At 40.7% G+C, this 20417-nt stretch overlaps 1 protein-coding gene and 1 non-coding gene across 5 annotated transcripts in view; one reads left to right on the top strand and one right to left on the bottom strand.

Moving 5' to 3' along the window:
• Positions 1 to 20288, bottom strand: part of cep63 (centrosomal protein 63) — a 35889-nt gene extending 15601 nt beyond the window's left edge. For 3 of the 4 annotated variants that reach the window (XM_060919798.1, XM_060919799.1, XM_060919800.1), the window contains exons 1-5: positions 19900 to 20288; positions 19418 to 19609; positions 18450 to 18627; positions 7352 to 7447; positions 2057 to 2179 (exon numbers count right to left, since the gene is read on the bottom strand). In XM_060919798.1, the coding sequence (XP_060775781.1) occupies positions 2057 to 2179; positions 7352 to 7447; positions 18450 to 18627; positions 19418 to 19458 (438 nt within the window). In that variant the 5' untranslated portion in view covers positions 19459 to 19609; positions 19900 to 20288. Of the gene's footprint in view, positions 1 to 2056; positions 2180 to 7351; positions 7448 to 8990; positions 9032 to 18449; positions 18628 to 19417; positions 19610 to 19899 lie in introns of those variants that run through there. The other variant, XM_060919801.1, reaches the window with a different exon arrangement.
• A 57-nt stretch (positions 20289 to 20345) lies between these two features.
• On the top strand, positions 20346 to 20417 carry trnap-cgg (transfer RNA proline (anticodon CGG)). Its single transcript has one exon. It is a non-coding gene; the product is annotated as a tRNA-Pro (tRNA).

Raw genomic sequence — 20417 nt, 5'->3', positions numbered from 1 at the left:
AATTCTGTGAGAGATACATAAAATTATTATATCATAACTATCGAGTATTTTATGGTCATCTGCCGACGTGCGTTTGTTTCGTGTTTGTTTAAAACCTTTTCCGGTGGTTTTCTCCCTGTCCCTCAGGCAGTAACATGAGAGGCTGCCTAAGGGTAAAAAAACAAAAAAAAACAAAACAATAACGTCACACACTCGCTAACCAATCCCGGGCGACATCTCGGTGCTGAAAGGAACTTGCGGGAAGATTTTCTAGTTTCAGTTTACAGAGCTGACTCAGTTCGTGCAATCGCTGGTGTTGCATAGGCTACCGTGTAAGCTCTGTCAATTTCAGCGACAAATTAAAAATGGAAGCGGACGAATTGGTTCCTAAAAGAACTAGTAAGGGGTCAGTCATCTGGCTTTTTTTTTGGATATCGCGAGGAGGACATGGAACAGCAAATGCCAGTTTGTAAAGTGTGGGAAAAAAAAAACAACAACAAAAAAACAACAGTATCAAAATACTCGGGTCTTGAAATAAATGCACATTAGTCATGAACAATGGTAACTACAGTAGACCCCCGCCTATTCGCGGTTCAGTATTCGCGAATTCACATATTCACGGGATTTTATATAGAACATATCTCCTATACATTCGCGGGAAATCTCAGAGATTCGCGGTCATTTTCGGCGAACATATCGAACGTCTACGCACTGTGAATGTTTACGCACTGCTACATTCTCGGAGCTGAATGCTCGCTCGCTATTGGCTTTAGTTTGAATGGCGGGCTGCTGCTCATTGGCTGATACGAATGAGCGCATTGTACAGTACAGTCTCGCGGTTCCTGTAGTTCAGACTTGTTCACGTGTTGTGCGTTCTTGGTATTCTTGGTACAAGTATTCGCGATTTTGGCTTACTCACGGCCATGTTCGGTCCCTAACCCCCGCGAATACTGAGGGCTTACTGTACTCTCTTTTGTGTTATTTTTGACAGAAGTAAAATTCATACATGAACAAATTTTGGCGAGTTGATTTTCTGTTTGGCTAGTTACTTTGGAAGTTAACTAGTCCGGCTGGCTGGTGAAAAAAAATATATGAATTTCGAGCCCTGGAACATGTTCAAAAAATTAATGCGACAAAATTTCTCTCAAAATAGCCGCAAATGCGTCGCTGGTGTCGCAAAGCCGTCACGAACCCTTCTCGAGTCAGTTTCCGTGAGACAGGAAGTGCGAGTGTATCTCACTGGGCTGTGACAGCCTGCGACTCATTGGAGACACAACAATTGCGATAAAATATGCGAATATCAATTCAGTGTGATTCCAAGTGAAAATTGTCACCAATTCGCATATTTTATCGCAATCGTTGTGTCTCCAATGAGTCGCAGCCCAGTGAGATACTTCCCTTACACACTCATAGGCGGATTAGCTCTGTTAATATGCCCCAGGTGTAAATGTATGTTTGTATTGCGCTGTAATGGACTGATCTCCCATCCAGGGTATTACACCTCACACCCAGTGTTCCCAGCATAGATTGCAGATCCAGAGTGATCATGGCCTAGATATAATGTTTAGTGTTAAGGAATGAAGGATTTATTGATAAGGATGAAAGAGTGACTAAAATTAAAAGAACTGCCTTTTGAATTAGACAAAATCTCATTCTCAAAAATGTCTCCTTCATTGTCTGACTGTTATGGTAACTCAAATGACATCTCTGGGCACATTTCCTGTTTGGTTGATGTACCCAGAGCCACGTTCCAAAATCTAGTGGAAAGCCTTCCCAGAAGAGTGGACGTTATATTATCACAGCAAAAGGGGACTAAATCTGGAATGAGACGTTCAACAAGCAAATATGAGCATGACTGGTCAAGTGTCCACATACTTTTGGCAATAAACTGCATCATCTTGTGATTTAAATGACGAACGCATTTCAAACAGCTTAAGTTTACAGTTTATCAAGTCATCAATTGCTAAAAAGTGAACGTGTGGATATTCTAGCCCAACTTGAGGAATGAAAACAACACAATCATTGGAAAGTTGATTGCATTTCCGAACAAAAGTAAAAAGAATGATCAATGAAGTACCTCCAGCTTGCTGTTCAGGTGCAAAACGTCACTCTTGTCCTCCTCACGGCTTCGAGCTCCTTCTCGCGCCTCCTTGAGCTGCTTGCGCTGAAGTTTCTCATAGCTGCGCTTCAACCTGGACAACTACAAGAAGTGTTCACTTATTAAGTGTTAACAAGCAGACTGGTTTTATGTTGATGTGAAAGACAAATCAACAATGATGCACATAAAGACGACCTGAGTGCTAACATACTGTACATACTATAACACACTTTCCATCATTTCGACTGCACTGACTTAATTGCCTACAGACACAGTTCCGGTTTTGTTTCTTTTGCTCAAGCAATAAACACATCTCCAGCTTTATCTGAACTGAGGAGAAGCTGTACTCTGGACTTTTATTGCATATCGTGAAGACGCATACCGACTGCATATTGAAGATGCATACTGCATAGCTTTGACACAAAAATACAGTTATAAGGAGTATAAATTCTCTAAACACAAAGTCGTGGCAGGTGTTTGGATGCTGTTTTTGGACACACTACCAGTTTTGGGTTGGTAGTATAATCTAACAGGGCTGGACAAATTGAGTTCATGAGCTAGCTCACTGAGCGATTCAAATCACCAGTATGCTTACAGTCCTATAGTATGCCTTCCTAGAATCACAACTAACTAGGCTAAAGATTGACAACTTTATAAATAAAAAAAAATAAAAAAAAACACCCCACCACACTTATAGCCCAAATAAAGAACGTGCTTGTCATAGGTGCCCAGTTTAAGCCCAAATTTCTAGTTTTCCTTAAAGGGGAACTAAAGGCCATTTATCATCATCAAAATTCTATTCATTTCATTACATAAAATGTAGGAATGCATTTCTGACAGCTATTTTGTCACGGCTATAGCAAGTTATGAGTGTTTGAAATATGCTATGTAATATATCAGTCCATATGTCAAAGCGATGGCTGTAAACGAGATTTGTTGAGACCTGTGCGAGACTTCGTAGGACGGAAGTAAAACGTACAGCGGAAATCAAAGTGACCAACATCTGCCAACATTGTCAAAAGATGTGCGTGCCCTCCTTCGAATGCTGATGTAATCAAGCTGGAAGTTTTCCCTGCGTCCGAAATCGCTCCATACCTCACTATATAGGGCACTATATAGTGGGGACACCATTTTGTAGCGCTGTCTGAAACCTTAGTGAGGATTATGTAGGAAATGCGCTCAGTATAATATGTATTTATCACAAAAATACATGCATGTATTTATTATTTTGAAAACCCACCAGCCGCCTGATCTGGCACGTCTTAATTGTGCGACAGTAATGACGTAAATACCAGCACGAAGGACTTGTCCTTATCCTGTCGTCTTTCCATCTCCACGTTGGTTTGAAGTCGTATGGAATAATCTCCATGTCACGTACGCAAGGGAGGCGGATGTATGTGCAGGAGTATACAGTTTAATAAAGTGCGAAATATATATATACAGTGAGACAATATATACACGGGCAAACAATCCAAAACGGCAGGCTAGATCAAAAACGAGAATACAGGCAAAAGGGTCGGTCGAGGTGCAAACAGCACATCAAAGGCTAAGCGAGGACAAGAACGAGAAACAGGCACAAGGATCGTGAAACAGGAAATCAAGACAACGGGTAGAAAGGCTCGGTAATACGCATCAGCACAGTCCTTAACATGTAAAGGAACTGCTGATTTGTGTGTGTGTTCTTCAGCAAAAAGAAATACAAAAATTTTAAAATAATTTCCATGTAAATCAGACCATCAACATTTTACAACACTGAATTTGTTTGGACAGTGAGAGAATTTGCTCCTTTTCCCTATTTGGAGATGAATAGGTCACTTTCCCCAAATCACTTTGCATTTGTGTACGCTAGTTATACTCACTGACCACTTTATTAGGAACACCCACACCCTGCATATTCATACAATTATCCCATCAGCAACACAGATACAGGTCAAGAGCTTCAGTTAAGCCAGTATCTCACTGGGCTGCGACAAATCGCGAACGTCATTCGCGAGAGAGTTTCAAAAGTGTCTTGAAACATTCACGGGGCTTCTCAATTTCCTCGCACGAGTCGCAAAGTGTCGCTCCTTTGTCGCTGAAATTTTGAACATGATCAAAAAATTAATGAGACAAAATTTCTCTCAAAATAGCCGCAAATGTGTCGCTGGTGTCGCAAAGCCATCACGAACCCTTCTCAAGTCAGTTTCCGAGAGACAGGAAGTACGAGTGTATCTCACTGGGCTGTGACAGCCTGCAACTAGTTGGAGACACAACAATTGCGATAAAATATGCGAATATCAATTCAGTGTGATTCCAAGTGAAAATTGTCGCTAATTCGCACATTTTATCGCAATTGTTGTGTCTCCAACAAGTCGCAGGCTGTCGCAGCCCAGTGAGATACTACCATTAACATTCACACTTCAGATTGTGGGAAAATGGTTGTTGGTGCCAGATGTTGAGTATTTTAGAAACTTCTGATGATCTGTGATTTTTCATGCATAGCAATCTCTAGAGTTTACAGAGAATTAAAAAAAAAAAAAAGCACTCACCAAGTGGCGGTTCTGGGATCAGAAATGAGATGACGGGATGGATACAGTAACACAAATAACCACTTTTTACAACCGTGCGGAGGAGAACAGCATCTCAGAATGCACAGCATGTTAAACCTTGAGGCAAATGGGCTACAAAAGCAGAAGACTAAACATCTGGCATCAATAACTATGCCACAGTCAAGTCACAAAGATCCCATTACATCTCTTTCTGATGTCTGATATGAACATTATCTGAAGCTCTTCACCTGTATCTTTATGCTTTTATCTGACGTGAACCATCCTTGCCATTATACTATTGTACCACTTGTACCTCCTGTATACTCCCATTTGTACGACCTCACTGCATTCTGTGTACACGGACTGTCTTGTATATTTTGTCATCTGTAAATATCCTGCATATTGTCTATATATGATGTACTGTTTATATTGTTGACAGCATACATATTTATAATTATACTGTATATTATAGATATTGTATATTACTGATAGATATTTTTATGCATAATATATTGTAGGTTATAGTTGTGGATATTTAGATTATAGATATTGTATAATACAGATATTTTAGACATATTGTGCATAATATAGGTATTATACATTATTCTATCCACATTCACTGGATATGAGCAATCACATGCTCTGATGGGCTACTCTACTACTAGGCTATCAGCTCATATACCATGAGTAGAGAAAAACAAAATGGTAGAGCGCGTTGCTGAACCAACCGAGGATGAAATAAAAACTCTACTCGAAAACAAAACCCAAAAAAAAAAAAATGGCATAAAAATATTTGATGGTCAGAAAAATTTTTTTCCCCAAGAATTAATATTACTGCATTTTTCACAAATTGCTACTGTCATTTCGCCAGTTTGCTTACATTCTAAGTGGAAATGATTTTGTCGGATGTTTGGAATAAAGTTTATATTTATCGAATTTGCAAAAAAAATTTTAATAAAAATGCTCTGTTTCTCAAAATCCAGTGAATGTGGATGGAAAAAACAAAAAACAAACAGTTATTCCACTCAATCTTGTTGTACGTGGCTAATAACCAACTCGGCGCTATGCCTGAATCAGCTACAACTCGATTTCATGGAATAACTTTTAATTATTTTTTTCGCGGTATGGTTTCCATCAAATCCTGTGCTCTGATTGGCTGGCGAGTGGGTCCGTATCCTACGATACGGACCCCAATTACGGACCTCTGGCAACTCGCTCATTCACAACAGCAAACATAGTAGAATTTTTTGTCAACAGTTATCTTTTTTTTTTTTATAAGATTTATTTATAAGATTATCAAAAATCTTATAAATTTTTGCCAGCAATTTGCATTACAGCTGTGAATGAGGATTCAAAACGGTGGCTCGGGTCAGTTTTCCCTTTCAGGCGCTCTTGTTTTCTGTTAGAATTTGGTAAAGAAGGGCCGTCGTGGCTCAGGTGGCTAAGGTGCCATACCATAAATCCGGGGACCCAGGTTCGATTCCGACCCGAGGTCATTTCCCGATCCCTCCCTGTCTCTCTCTCCCACTCATTTCCTGTCCTGTCTCTACACTGTCCTATCCAATAAAGCCCAAAAAATATATTGTAAAGAAAAATAAATATATTAAGGTCGGTCCGTATGGTGAAATACCGTGACCTCAGTCCAGAGGGCCTCGCTCAGTACTTTCAAGACCTCGGTCACGGTATTTTATGATACGGACCTCACAGCTGGTAAATAACACATATATTTTTTTATCGCGGTCCAAATCCTGCGCTCTGATTGGCTGGCGAGCGGGTCCGTATCCTATGGTACGGACCCCAGTTACGGACCTCTGGCGACTCGCTCGTTCACAACAACAAACAACATAGTAGCATTTTTTGTCAACATTTTTTTTTAATAAGATTTATTTATAAGATTATCAAAAATCTTACAAATTTTTGCCAGCATTTCTCAGGAGAATAGCATTAATTTTACAGCATGGATAGCGATAACAACAGTGTTCGCAGCGAAAGCGAGTTTTACTACCCTGAGGAAGAAGAAATAAAATGAAACCTCTCAGGAGAAAGCTAAAAACCTCTAACTTGCTAACGCCGAGCAAAAACATGGCTGAATCCTGAATGACTCAATTTTATATAAATAGGGGACTATATAGGCGGCAAAATGTAGTTTTTTTTTCCTGCCATGGAAGCGCACTTGTATACCGAGGGGAAAGCAATTTGCATTACAACCGTGAATGAGGATTCAAAATGGCGGCTCGGCTCGGTTTTCCCTTTCGGGCGCTCTTGTTTTCTGTTAGAATTTGGTAAAGAAAAATAAATATATTATTTACCAGCTTAGGTCAGTCTGTATGGTGAAATACCGTGACCTCGGCCTTGAATACTGACCTCGGCCCAGAGGACCTCGCTCAGTACTTTCAAGACCTCGGGCACAGTATTTCACGATACGGACCGACCTTAAGCTGGTAAATAACACATTGTCTATAATAGTTATACTAGTTAGTTATTGTACATTGCATATTTATTATATTGTGTAAGGTCTATATTGTACATTACATATATACGTTTTTCTTATATTACATAAACATAACTTCCATAATGATGCTGATTTTTGTATTGTACTGTTGCCAGATGACTGAGCGTTTGGACAACTGCATGAATGAGCAGGTGTACACTATTAAAATAGCTACTAAGTCTACGTGTATGCGGAGTCTCAACAGCTCACTTCAGATCAACATTCAGTGAGGGATGTGATCATGAAATTGCTTACCTCCTCTTTCACTTGCTGTAGCTGCCCTTCATACTTTGCTACCAGTTCCTGTTTCCCAGCCTGCATTTCATTGAGCTGCTTCCCAAGCACTCGAACCTGAAGGGTGGTTGTCAGGCATTGTAAAGCAAAGGAATAAGGCATGGTTACAATTCTTTACAGAAATGATTACCCTATAAAACAAGCATGCTAGCTTCAACAAAACCCTCCTAAATATGTTATGAGCTTAACATCTGTCACTTGTTCACACAATGCTGTTAATATTATATTCTAATCGATTCCATTGCTAATGACCGAAGCCTGCATTATATCAATCATGCATGTGTATATTACTCATCCCAATTACTGATTTATTAATTCCTATAAGGAAATAAGAAATGATCTCACACAGTAAATAAACAATAAGTCAACACTAAGAGATATCAATGCTGATGACACACAACCTCTCTTGGGGTTATTTTGCAGATTAGTGGTATTACTGACATTTGAACTAAGGCAGGTAAATATTCAGGGCCAGCTGAAGTTTTAATCTTGAAAGCTTGATAAAAGCTGAGAAATGATGAGGTTCCCATCACACGGTTATCACGAGCACAGACATGGTGAGAGGAATTAGGAAATAAACCCTGCTGGCCATGCAGGTAAGAGCGTTTCCTGTCCGGCAGCCACGTGCCGTGCAGATTCACCTGCATGAACCCCTTCTCCGCTACCAGACTTAACTGCTGGAAGCCAGAGTCTTGCAGCTGCAGCAACGACACAACAGCCTCTCTCACTCTGAGCATCTGCCGGAGTAAAGGCAGAGCATGAGGCCAGGACACAGTCTGACTGACCAAGGATTAGGAGAATAGTAAACACCAAAACCAGCAATGCCCTCAATTGACCTGTGTGGGAAATTTCTACATGGGTTATTTGGTGCAATATTGCACATCTGAGTAAAAAGATTTTACGATATCTATAGCAGAGGGGAACCGTCAGGGCCTTTGGGCCTTGTCTGAAGGCCTAGAACATATCATATTGGCATTTCAAATGTTATATTTCATTTTTCATAATTTAATTATAATTATTCTCTTCTAATTCTATTTTGGCCTCATTTTCTATCAAATTTGATTCAGAAATGAAAGGGTTACTGTCCTTAAAATATTAAAATTGAGTTATCCAATGAGATTTTTTTTGTTTGTTGTCTCTAGGCTGAGAAGGGTTTAGAGCTGCTCACTCATTGGTTAGGACTTCGTTGCCGGGACAGAAGGCCATGGCAGTGTACGTTTATGTAAGAAGTGACAGATGAATTAACCAATCAGATTTTGATTTATAGTTGGAGGGACCAAAAATGTATTACCCTCAGCTTCCTCAGAGGCCAACGCTAGCTTAACCACAAGTCGTTCATCAGTAGTGTTAGCGAATGCTAATAAAGCGGTCAACCCAGTGCTATCGAGACCAGGTAGCACAGGCTAACGACCGAGAAACTAAGATTTCTGTCTCCAGAATCTTCTTCCACACAAATGTAGCAATGTCATAATTTCATATGAATAAAGTTTTGGGGTTTTTTGTGAACTTCCCCAAATACCTCTATTGTAAAATATGTTAATTTGTTGGGTTTTGTTAATGGTTCCACTATTGTTTCTGATGGGGTGTTAGTGTAACACACCTATGGACATTATCATCCTTGGACTGTCTGGAAAGGTGTAAGCTTGCTTCGTGAATCCTGCATGGACAATATTCATTAATGCAGTATAATTTCCACCCCCAAAAAAAGGTATGATGTTTATTTTTTGATGTAAGAATGTTTTGACACACATCCACTGTTTGTATCGGATCAAATATGTAAATTAGCGTCGTAAAATTGTGTGTGAAAAGTCGAGTGTTTATCTGAGTAGCCATTTGGCTGGGTGCAAACTGGTGTATTATGTTCTATGGATGTCAGAATTCTTTCCCCTGTCTCCGTGTGTTGATAGCCCTGTCGTTCATTGTTTTCCAGAATAAATGCTGACAGATCAAACCTTCACCTCCTCTGCACCATCTATTAGCCACACAGAGACTTTTAGTTATTATTAGAGTATATGACTGGTTATAGTCAGTTACATACACTCACCCCAGTATTTTTCACTCAGACTTAAGTATTCATTTTCCTATCGAATTTACTTACTTACTTTTAAAATCAAAGGCAAAATCCTTTGCCCTGTTGCTTTTTTTGGTGTGTCTGGCTAAGTTTTGGCTGAGCTAAAGTCCCAGCTCTAGTAGTAACAGTTCGCCACTGATCTATAGGCAAGAAAAAAAATGGCCCAAATCAAAATCACTATTCACTCTCCTTTAAAACTCCAAAAAAAGAGTCCCATATATAAAGGAAAGCTCCACCCTAAAACACATTATCTTATATTGAAATTTTCAAGCTCACTTGTTGACTAGTGCTGTATTTTCATGAAGTTAGTGGTTGTCCGTCATGCTGACATCACAGGGGGACACTTCTAACACAGCGGCAAGGTGGTGTAGCAGTTAGCGCTGTCGCAAGAAGGTTCGGAGTTTGAGCCCAGTGGCCGGCGAGGGTCTTTCTGTGTGGAGTTTGCATGTTCTCCCCGTGTCTGCGTGGGTTTCCTCCGGGTGCTCCGGTTTTCCCCCCACAGTCCAAAGACATGCAGGTTAGGCTAATTGGTGGCTCTAAATTGACCGTAGGTGTGAATGCGTGGTTATTTCTCTCTTTGTGTCAGCCCTGCGATGATCTGGCGACTTGCCCAGGGTGTCTCTCGCTCATAGTCAGCTGGGATAGGCTCCTGTGACCCTGCACAGGATAAGCGGTTACGGATAATGGATGGACATTGCTCTTGCTTGATACAGTAGCATTTAATTGGGGGGAGGATAATGGTCGCGATTCACTGTTATCGCTGCAAAACAAGCCTGCAAGTGCTTCATTTCTCACTTGCCATTTTTTTGTGACATTCTAGGTCATGCTAATGAGAAATCCAACTTAGTGGGGAAAGCAAATGCTGGATTCAAAGTTCCTGAATGCAATGTGCAGATATGACACATCTGCACTGAGTGATGCTGATGGTGGTACAGTATTAACAATCAGATCATCATCAGGTAGTCAAAGACATTATGACAAAAAGTGAAAGTAAACCAACATGTCAACAAAAGATCAACTCAATTTCATTAAGTACTGGGAATCATTAAAGACAAGCTGTTTATTATAAATACAGATATCAGCAGAAAATCATTCATGTGAGTCATTTCATGTTTGACAAAGTTATGCACAGATTTCAGAATTATAGAAACAGAACTGTAGAGTTTGAGCGTTTTCAGATAAAATACCGCAAGGACTGTCAGATGTCGAAAACCGCACATGGATATCTGCAGTAATAAAAATTTGACGGCAATGAACGTGGGTCAAAATTGCTACAATTTCATGAATTTTTTTGTCTCGTTTTTTTCAATGAGGAAAATTGTACATCTGTACATGTATTGGATGCACTGTTTGTGCTAGCGTATCATATTTCTTCATCTTTCAGGCTGGAGTACACCATTTTGTTGCAAAATATACATCTGGCTGAACCACACATGAAATGTCTGCAGTGTGACAAATTTACTTTTGAGATATTTGTCAATTTTATCAAGCTCGCAATGTCAAATTTGCATTTAATATCTAGTTTATACTGAATTTCTCATCTACAAAGTATCCAGATAGGAAAAAAAAACCCAAACATGTTCACAATATAACTTCTTAATACTACTGAGATATGATTCAAAATAGTATGTCAAAATGACAAAAATCTCTGTAGTGTCCGTAGGTCCCCCTGTACACAATGCTGAGGGACATACAATAAGCTCAGTACAATAACTATGAAGGGTCTTTAGTAACAACACTATGTCTATATGGTACTTGGGATGTCTTGCTGAATTACAAAACGCAGGACAGTTAACTCACTTGTGTCCGTAGCCCACCTGTAGTGTCCGTAGGCCCCATGTTATCTCATACAATGCTCAAGTTGAGAGTTCTCAATCGTTTATTTTTTACCCATATATGGCACTTCGGTTAGTATGAGGGTATGACAGAGGTATGCCACCTCTCTGACAAATCGTATGAGACATTTAGATATAAGAATGATGGATGCCCATTAATATCTTTACTATGAACATGATAAGTTATTTTTTGCAAATAGTGTTGAATGTTAGAATAGCATAGGATAACTGAAGAAGTTATACATCGTATTCCTACTTTCAAATCTTTATAAGCCAATAAATGCTTTGAAAACAATTCAAAATAGTTGGGAGTTGTAACTAACTACCTTGTAGTTAGGGCTGGGCGATATATCGGTATTATGACTACGAACGGTATATTTTTTAAATCGATATGTAGTTGAGATATCGTCATACCGATATAATTTTAATAATGGACCATTTTATCAAAAGCCACTTGCTCTCCTGTGTTCCGACCATTCAGACAGCCGCAGCTAGAGCCGCAGCTCTCTCGCGTTGCTCAATTGCGCCCCTCGCATATGCACGTTCTCCCTCGCAGCACTACAAACTTTCAAACATGGCCGAGTCGGTCGATGAGGCAGAACTTGTTCCAAAGAAGAACAATGGCTCGGTTATTTGGAGGCATTTTGGATTCAAAATTACTGATGAGGAACAACAGGAGGCTATACAGGCCTAGACATTAAGCATTTACCACTGGTGGCCCATTGGGCCAGTGGAATTGAAAAGTTACTGGCCCAAATGGAAAATGTGGTGGTCCGAATGCGCGCGGTACCTGAACCACGGCTGCCACAGGCAGCCACTGCAAGCACCACAGGTGCTTGCACAAAGAGGGGGGTCCGGGGGCCCTCCCTCGGAAAATTTTGATTTTTCAATTCATATTCGTGCATTCTGGTGCATTTTAAGGTGAAATTAATGAAAATAAGATTATTCATATTTTGTTAACATTATTATATCTTTATTGTTTGTTCACATTGATATTTTATTGTTTGCATTTCTTGTTCTATCAATTTCTTAGTTACATTTAAAAATTCTTTGTTCTTGTTCTCTGTTCGTTTAACACATGCTGTTGATTACTGTTTTACATTAACAATTGTTTGTATAAGTTTCAGAATGAGCTACGTTTTGCCTCACCATGCAACTAACTTGTTTATAGAATAAGCTTTGCCTGTAACCCACCCGGTGTCATGGAGACATATTTTCCTTTTTTGTCATGGTTTCAATTTTGGCTCATATATTCTAAACATTGTAGATATTGAATTCTCACCACTGCAGATATTCTTATAGAAATAGAAGTACAATGAACTTTTTAAATAGACCTTTATATAATAGCCACAAGACACACACAGGCCAGTCCCAAGTGTGGATGAAAGGTGAGGGTGGCATACTAACCCTCATCATGCTGGATTTAAATGGGCATTTTTATTGCCCATGAAGAAGTTTTATTTCTTAATTAATAAAATCATTGACAAACCATACATTTCCTGAAAGGGTGGACTTTGGGGAATAATCTAGTGAGATTTTTGCAAAGTCTTACCTGCTCGGGGGTGATTTATAACCCTAATTACCTGTTAATTAGCTAATTAACAGGTATGCTCAGGTGAGCCAAAAAGGGGTGAAATGTTGTATTTTTTTAATAAGACAAAGATATAAACACCAAATTTTCAGGATATGCCCTTGGGGGAACTAGTAGTAAATTTTTGCAAATTCAGCTCATTTGCATAAACCATTGCCATGGCAACAGTAGATACCCAAGCAACTGGGGGTATACTGGGTTTAGCATGGTCTGGTTGTACCAGAGAGGGTCAGAATAGTTATTATTTGTTGTAATGAACTAACGTAGACCTAGTTTGGCTATTTTGATATATTTCATCATCTTTGGATATTTGAATAATATAATATATTGGATCAGATCTAATTTACCACATTATTTTATCTGTTCTATTTCCGTCATAGCAACCAACATTTATACTTCAATCACTAAAAGTTGATACACGTGTAGCCATATTTCTTGGCAGTGTATCCTGAAATTTTGATATTAATATACAAAGTCTGAACGATTTTACACCATCTGAAGCTAAAGCGCGTGTTGAAATGCTGTTTTACGATTTGGCGAGTTGTAAACCGAGCGTGACGTCGCGCGCTCTGATTGGCTGCCGAGTTCAAAATGAAGCCGTTCGTTAACACCCGATAGTTAATTTATGCACGATCGTATTTAAACTGTTTACCTGGCCTTTGGCCAGGTTGGGGACCATGGAGTTTGAACATAGGTCTCCTTGCCGCAACCGTCTTCGTCTACAAGATGCTATTTTCCCGCCAAAATGACGCTTCCGAACAGCGCCGAACATCTCCGAAGATGCACGAAGACGACACACTCCTGCCGCGGAGCGGAGAGGAGTGTGATGAAAACAAAGATGACGGACCTCGTATCGAAAAGGTGCATTTTACGAACAATTTCTTCACAATTCTGGGTAAAATATGAGTAATAAAATGTGTTAATTTGTATCGAAAATGTACTGGCCCGCCCGGGCCACTATTTGGCCAAATTTAGTGGCCCAAACTGGCCCGAAAGACGTAAAAAACACCGCCGGGCCATCGGGCAAGTGTCATCGATAGCAAGACCATCATAAATTTGCTGGTTATCTAGGCCCTACTACAACAGGATTTTTTTCGTAAGGGGATGAACACTTTGTTGGAACATTGAGCACATACGAGCCTACAGGCTTCATAATTACCCTCATGGGTGCCTATTTTTGTTTTGCTTTATTTGTTTATTGCAAGTTGAAATAACCACTGGAATTGATTAAAGCAGAGTCCACTTTATTATTTGCATGTACTCTTTACCAATAAATTTATGTTTCTTACTGACAGGAAATGGGATGGATGACAACCGGATCATGAGGGCCGTCTCCGTATGCAAAAAGATAGTCAGTGCATTTTCATACAGCTGGCTCAAAAGGAGGGAACTCTCAGAAATTCAACAACAGCTTCGACTTCCAACTCATCAGTTGATCACAGAATCCGCCGCTCGCTGGGGATCAAGACAGCTGATGATTGAAAGAATCCTTGAGCGAGAGGCAGCCATAACAAAGGTCCTTTCCTCACACAAAAAGACCAGACACCTAGTCCTGACTTGGCAAGACATCGAAGTACTGGAGACAGTCCAGAAGGCCCTAAAACCCCTCCAGGACTTCAAAGATGCTCTGTCAGGGGAGGACTATGTGACACTTTCCTATAATCAGACCTGTCCATCTTTTCAGCACAGATATCCTGGCAGAGAAGGAAGAGGACACCGAGTTGTGCAGGTCAATAAAGAGCTGCATTATGAATTACCTCAATGACAAGTATGCCGATCCAGCTACAAGAGACCTACTGGACATGGCCACATTTGTGGACCCACGTTTCAGGGATGCATATGTTCAAAGAGACAGGGTTGATGCCTTGAAATGGAGAGTTGTGACTGAGGCAAAGGCGCTCTTGCCTAATGAGGAGAGCTGTGAGCCTACTCCAACTTCGCTGCCAGCAGACGAAGAGGCAACAATGGGACCACCAACAGCAAAGAAGCCACTGTCCAGCTTTTTCAAATGTAGCGCAGCGACCAGCAGTAACACACTGACACAGGATGAGAAAATTGAAAATGAACTTTCAAGCTATTTGCTCTCAGCTAGGGTATAGAGTGATACAGATCCTCTGAAATGGTGGAGGGAACATGAGACAGTCTATCCAGCACTTAGCTAGTCTGGCTAACGCAACTTCAAAGCTCTGCGAGCATTGGTCTGGCATAGATATTAAGCCCAACCGTTTCCCAAAGCCCGTGGTTGACCCGCCTCCCTGAAATGCCTCAGTTTGCTACTGGTCGAAACCAGAAAAGGCTGTGACGAAGCTTAAACCAATCACATCACTCTTTCCTCTGACGTATGTGACGCGACGGAAACTGCTTGAGTAACAGGAAGAAGAAGGAGGAGCTGAAGAGGAAGAGGACGATAATAGCACGATCAAAGGCGAGACGACCACGATAGGATTCTCGCTGAGCCCCATTGATTTGGCTACCAGTGGGGCTAACTGGTAGATTAAACTCTTACCGAAGCTGGTTGGGAGCAAGGCGAAAACGTCCTTCCTTTCAATAAATACCTCCAGGGCTGCTCTTTGCTCCGTTTTCAATGAGAACTTCCCATTGAATGCTTTCAATACAGCATCTACCGCTGTGTCAAAGGCTTGCCGCTGCTCCATGTTCGTAAGGTTTCTAGTGAATGAAGCGCTTTCGGCATAGATTCTGTAAACAATCTATGGCTTCCGGTCGCAGTTCTACTACGTCACTGCCTTGAACACGCCTCTACCCAGGGCCGTTGGAGATGCTCAAAGTTGATTGGCTCCCGATTTTTCGGGAGCTTGGAAGAGCTGGAGATAGCTTGCCTTGCCAGACTAAGTTCGCAACAGCCCCCCGTGTTGCGTCACACTTAGGATGGGCGGGCCCAGGCTAGCACTTAGCCACCTTGCAAAGAAATCTCCCTTAGTACCTGCCACCAGTTCTCCTTCACAGAGAGTTTTCAGCTGTAGTGGTAACACTGTAACATGCTATAGGGCATCCCTGAAGCCTGAAACAGTGGATAGGCTTGTTTTTCTGGCACGGAACTTGTAAGAAATGTACAAGTTTAGGTAGCATTCTTCATCAAACCTACCTCATTGTCACATTAGGTGGGCATTTTTTTTGTTGCATATGTAGGCATTATCATTATTGCCACTGTACCCAACCATTTTATTTTTATTATGGGTAATTTATTTTCTATACATTTTATTTTTTGACTCCTTGTGCAGTTAAATATTTACAAACAGGTCAGGTATGTACTGTGTAGCCTTCTTTTTTTTCTTATTTGCACAGCTCTATTTGCCAATTGGTTTATTATATTGGCTATTGCACTATACCCAACCATTTTATTTTAAATTTTATTATGGGTATTTTCTAGACATTTTATTTTTTGAATCCTTGTGCAGTTAAATATTTACAAACAGGTCAGGTATGTACTGTGTAGCCTTCTTTTTTTTCTTATTTGCACAGCTCTATATGCTAATTGGTTTATTATATTGGCTATTGATAGTCTATGTTTTGTGTTACCTTTATATATTGTGTTTCCTTTGTTGTTTTCTTGTTGCAAAGCTCTAGGCCTGTGTTGTCAGTCAGGGTCGACTTCCTGCTCTAATGTTAATTTTGTTATTTGCACAGCTACATCAGAGCAGCTGTATGCCTATTGGTATATGTTATTGTTTACACTTTTTTGCACAGCTCTGTTAGAGCAGTGTGAAATCAGTCTAATTAAAACTGGTTGTGTTATCAATTGTAGTATTAAGTCAATACAAAACATTTCGCTCTCTCTGTTTAAAATATCGATATATATCGTATATCGCCAATCAGCCTAAAATATCGGGATATCAGTTTTGGTCCATATCGCCCAGCCCTACTTGTAGTGTCCGGAGCCCCTTCACAGTAATATTCTTCAAACCATAAAAAAATCATTATTTGAATTCAACTAGCTTGGATTGAGGGGTGGTGTAGTGGTTAGTATTGTCGCCTCACAGCAAGAAGGTCCTGGGTTCGAGCCCAGTGGCCGGCGACAGCCTTTCTGTGTGGAGTTTGCATGTTCTCCCTGTGTCTGCGTGGGTTTCCTCCGGGTGCTCCAGTTTCCCCCACAGTCCAAAGACATGCAGGTTAGGTTAACTGGTGACTCTAAATTGACCGTAGGTGTGAATGGTTGTTTGGCTCTGTGTCAGCCCTGCGATAACCTGGTGACTTGTCCAGGGTGTACCCCGCCTCTCACCCGTAGTCAGCTGGGATAGACTCCAGCTTGCCTGCAACTCTGCACAGAATAAGCGGCTACAGATAACGGATGGATAGATCAGACTAGAATATAAATTTAAATATCATTGTAGATTACATTGTACATTAATGACAAGTTTCAGTGGTTTACTGGCCTCTTACAAAGAAGAGTTTATATGACGTTGTTTGTTTCAGTACATATATTAGCAGACAGCAGTCTTTTCAGTAATGGGGAAGATCTTGTTCTCTGCTCTTAATATGACCGATTTTACATACCAAATCAATTTGTCAATAATTGGTGTCCTTACAAGTATATTTATAGCATTTCTTTATCACAAATACAAAGTAATATGGCAAAACGTAGTGTCCGTAGGCCCCGATAGCACTGTAACTTGAATGTATGTAACTTTTTGCCATTGAAGATTCGTGAGAAAAATTTTCCAGGTATATATTAGACATAATTTGTGCCAATATACCATAGGTTTCTGCTGGAAAGGACATGGTCAATTTTTGGCCCTCAGTGAGACACATTTGGTATACATTAGTGATTTTCTGCTGTATGCAAGTTATTTTGGATGAATTTTTCCTTTAAAGGGCATATCCTGGACCAATTTCGGGGGGGTTTTTTATATGAAAGAATGTCCCTTTACACACTCATCCAGAAGGGTAATTTTGCACCAGGCCATCTGTTGACAGCAGAAAAAATAAAATAACAAAACGCGTCTGGAGCCAGAATTGTGACGTCACCTGCGGAAGCGCCAGCAGGCTGCGCGAGCTTTGCACGGTTTCAGTGCACAGCCTGTGTAGACCAAGCGCTCCCATTTCTCTCTCATTGTCCGGTCTTTCTGAAAATGATGAGTACTAATCCCATCAAGATTGGTGTTGCTACACCCTCCTATGATACATCTGTTAACCATTTTAATAATTATGTGATAGCGTTGAAGAAATTTGCAGAAAACCACCAGGTCGTTTTCTCATAAACAAACCAGCGCTGACGTAGGATTCAGAGGGAGGCGTCCCGCAGATGACATCACGAAAATCAATGTTTCCCGGGAAATTCAAACGCCAAGTTTTTTCAGAGGCGGACCAATTTGCCTCAAATGGCTTGATTTCTACTGAATTTTTCTGGTATTGCGCAAGGTAAAAAAAATTGCAGAGACTGCAGAATGTTACAGATATTTGACCAAAGTTTAATATAAAATAGGAGAATTACATTGATCTTGCTCCTGAATTTACCCGTGATATGCACTTTAACCTGTATGCTGCAAAAGCCATATAGTCCTCATTAGTAAGCCACTATATTGTGTTTGGTAACTTATTCAGTACCTCCAAGTTCCTCTTGTCCAGCAGATCTTTGGCTGACTGGAGCTCTTCCTGACCATTATGCAGTCGCAGCTCCAAGGCTCGTACGTCTGCCTCCCACTCGCTGCGTTTGTGATTCACCATGATGTCGATCTGCCTCATGAGCTCCTGGAGCTCAGGCTCACAGGACGTCAGGACGGAGCTGAGAGTAACATGAAAATATCAGATCGCAAATACGATCAACTGGCTGAAGTATGAGGGCAACTCGCAAAACAGGCTGGTTTTAAGGGTCTTACACTACGTTCACACTGCAGGCTGAAGTGACTCAAATCCGATTTTTTCGCCCATATGTTACCTGTATCCGATCTTTTATTGACAATATGAACGACACAGATCCGATTTTTTCAAATCCGACCCAGGCCGTTTGGATATGTGGTCCTAATTCCGATTCCTATCCGATCTTTTCATATGCGACTTCAGTCTGAACCGCCAGGTCGCATTCATCCGACTTACACGTCATCAACAAGCCACAAACGTCACTATTCTGCGCTGAAGTAGGCGGCGGGTCTCTCAAAAAAAGTTACAACAACATGGCTTTGATGTTCCTTTGAACGGAGGTTGCAGTCACTACCCCGCAGAACGCCTGAGCCCAAACCCTTGCCCTCTTCCTTCTCAACCTCCTCCTTAACATCAGGCTATTGTGCATGTTCTGGCTCCGTCGCAACAACAACTGCATCATCGCCAGGAACTCCATGCTGGCTACTGTCATACACAGGAAACTTTAGGTTACTTCTGTAAACACTGGCCATGCTCACTGCGTGTGACGTTGTCGTATCCTGCAATGTGCATGCGGAACACTTTTAGGCCGCTTTTCGTTCATACTGAGGATCACATACAAGTCGCATATATTTGCTAATGTGAACGACCTCACAAAAAAATCGGAATTGAGCATTAAGCCTTGCAGTGTGAACGTAGTGTTTGATGTTAGATACCTGACATCATGAGCCTGAAGAGTTCCCAAAAATGCATCCATTTGATTGTCAGAGATTTTCTGAAGACATCCTCGTGAAAACAAGATCACAGTTATGCATAATTACGAAACCATGATGATGATGATGATGTTCACACTGGTTCCTCAGGAAGTAGTAGTAGCAGAAGAAGAAGCAGCTCTACAGTGGGTCACACTGTCAAATTCATAAGTGTAGATGAAAACAAAGAATGTTGCTCAAACACAGACTTAACAGGAACAGTGATATAACATGAATAGGTACTAAATTGTTAAAATTATGTAAGAAACTAATCATCACAATACACGAGAAGCAGTCAGTCGGTGTTAGCTGTATACAAGATGAGATGAACTAACGTTGGCTAAATACGTTTAACTTCTTAGCAACATTTAAATAACCACTTACAAACTAGAGCATTAGTGTTGGACAAGTTATAATAACAGTAATGAAAAAGTTAGACGACTTACATTTAAATTCATGTTTAAACAAAGCCCGGTTTGAGTTTAGTTTGAGCTGAAGGACGACTTCAACCGTATAGCAGCTATAAAATACAGCTAGGCGCAAAGCATTATGGGTAACTTTTATTCTATTTTCAGTTAGCTAGCTAGCTAAGTTTAGCTTAGCTTAGCTTAGTTTCGCTTAGCTTAACTTTAGCCGCCAAACCCAGCTGTCTTAGTCGTGTTGAACAGCGCTTGAGATAAACCGAGGTCGGAGATTGAGTTTAACCAACGTCAGTTTAGTCTAACAAAAAGCTCTTTGTGTATAAAAGTAACCCAAGACATTAATGGGAAATAAACTGCATAATTCAAACACACAATTTACACAGACGCATAAATAACTACACTGAACGCTGTAGCCGTTGACGCGGTTGTTGGCAGAGTTACATAGACTAAAATCAGCAGATTACACACGCGGCTCGTTGGTCTAGGGGTATGATTCTCGCTTCGGGTGCGAGAGGTCCCGGGTTCAAATCCCGGACGAGCCC

The sequence above is a fragment of the Neoarius graeffei genome, chromosome 4 (assembly GCF_027579695.1).
Source record: "Neoarius graeffei isolate fNeoGra1 chromosome 4, fNeoGra1.pri, whole genome shotgun sequence".
NCBI lineage: Eukaryota > Metazoa > Chordata > Actinopteri > Siluriformes > Ariidae > Neoarius > Neoarius graeffei.
This window is presented reverse-complemented; position numbering and strand designations above follow the sequence as displayed.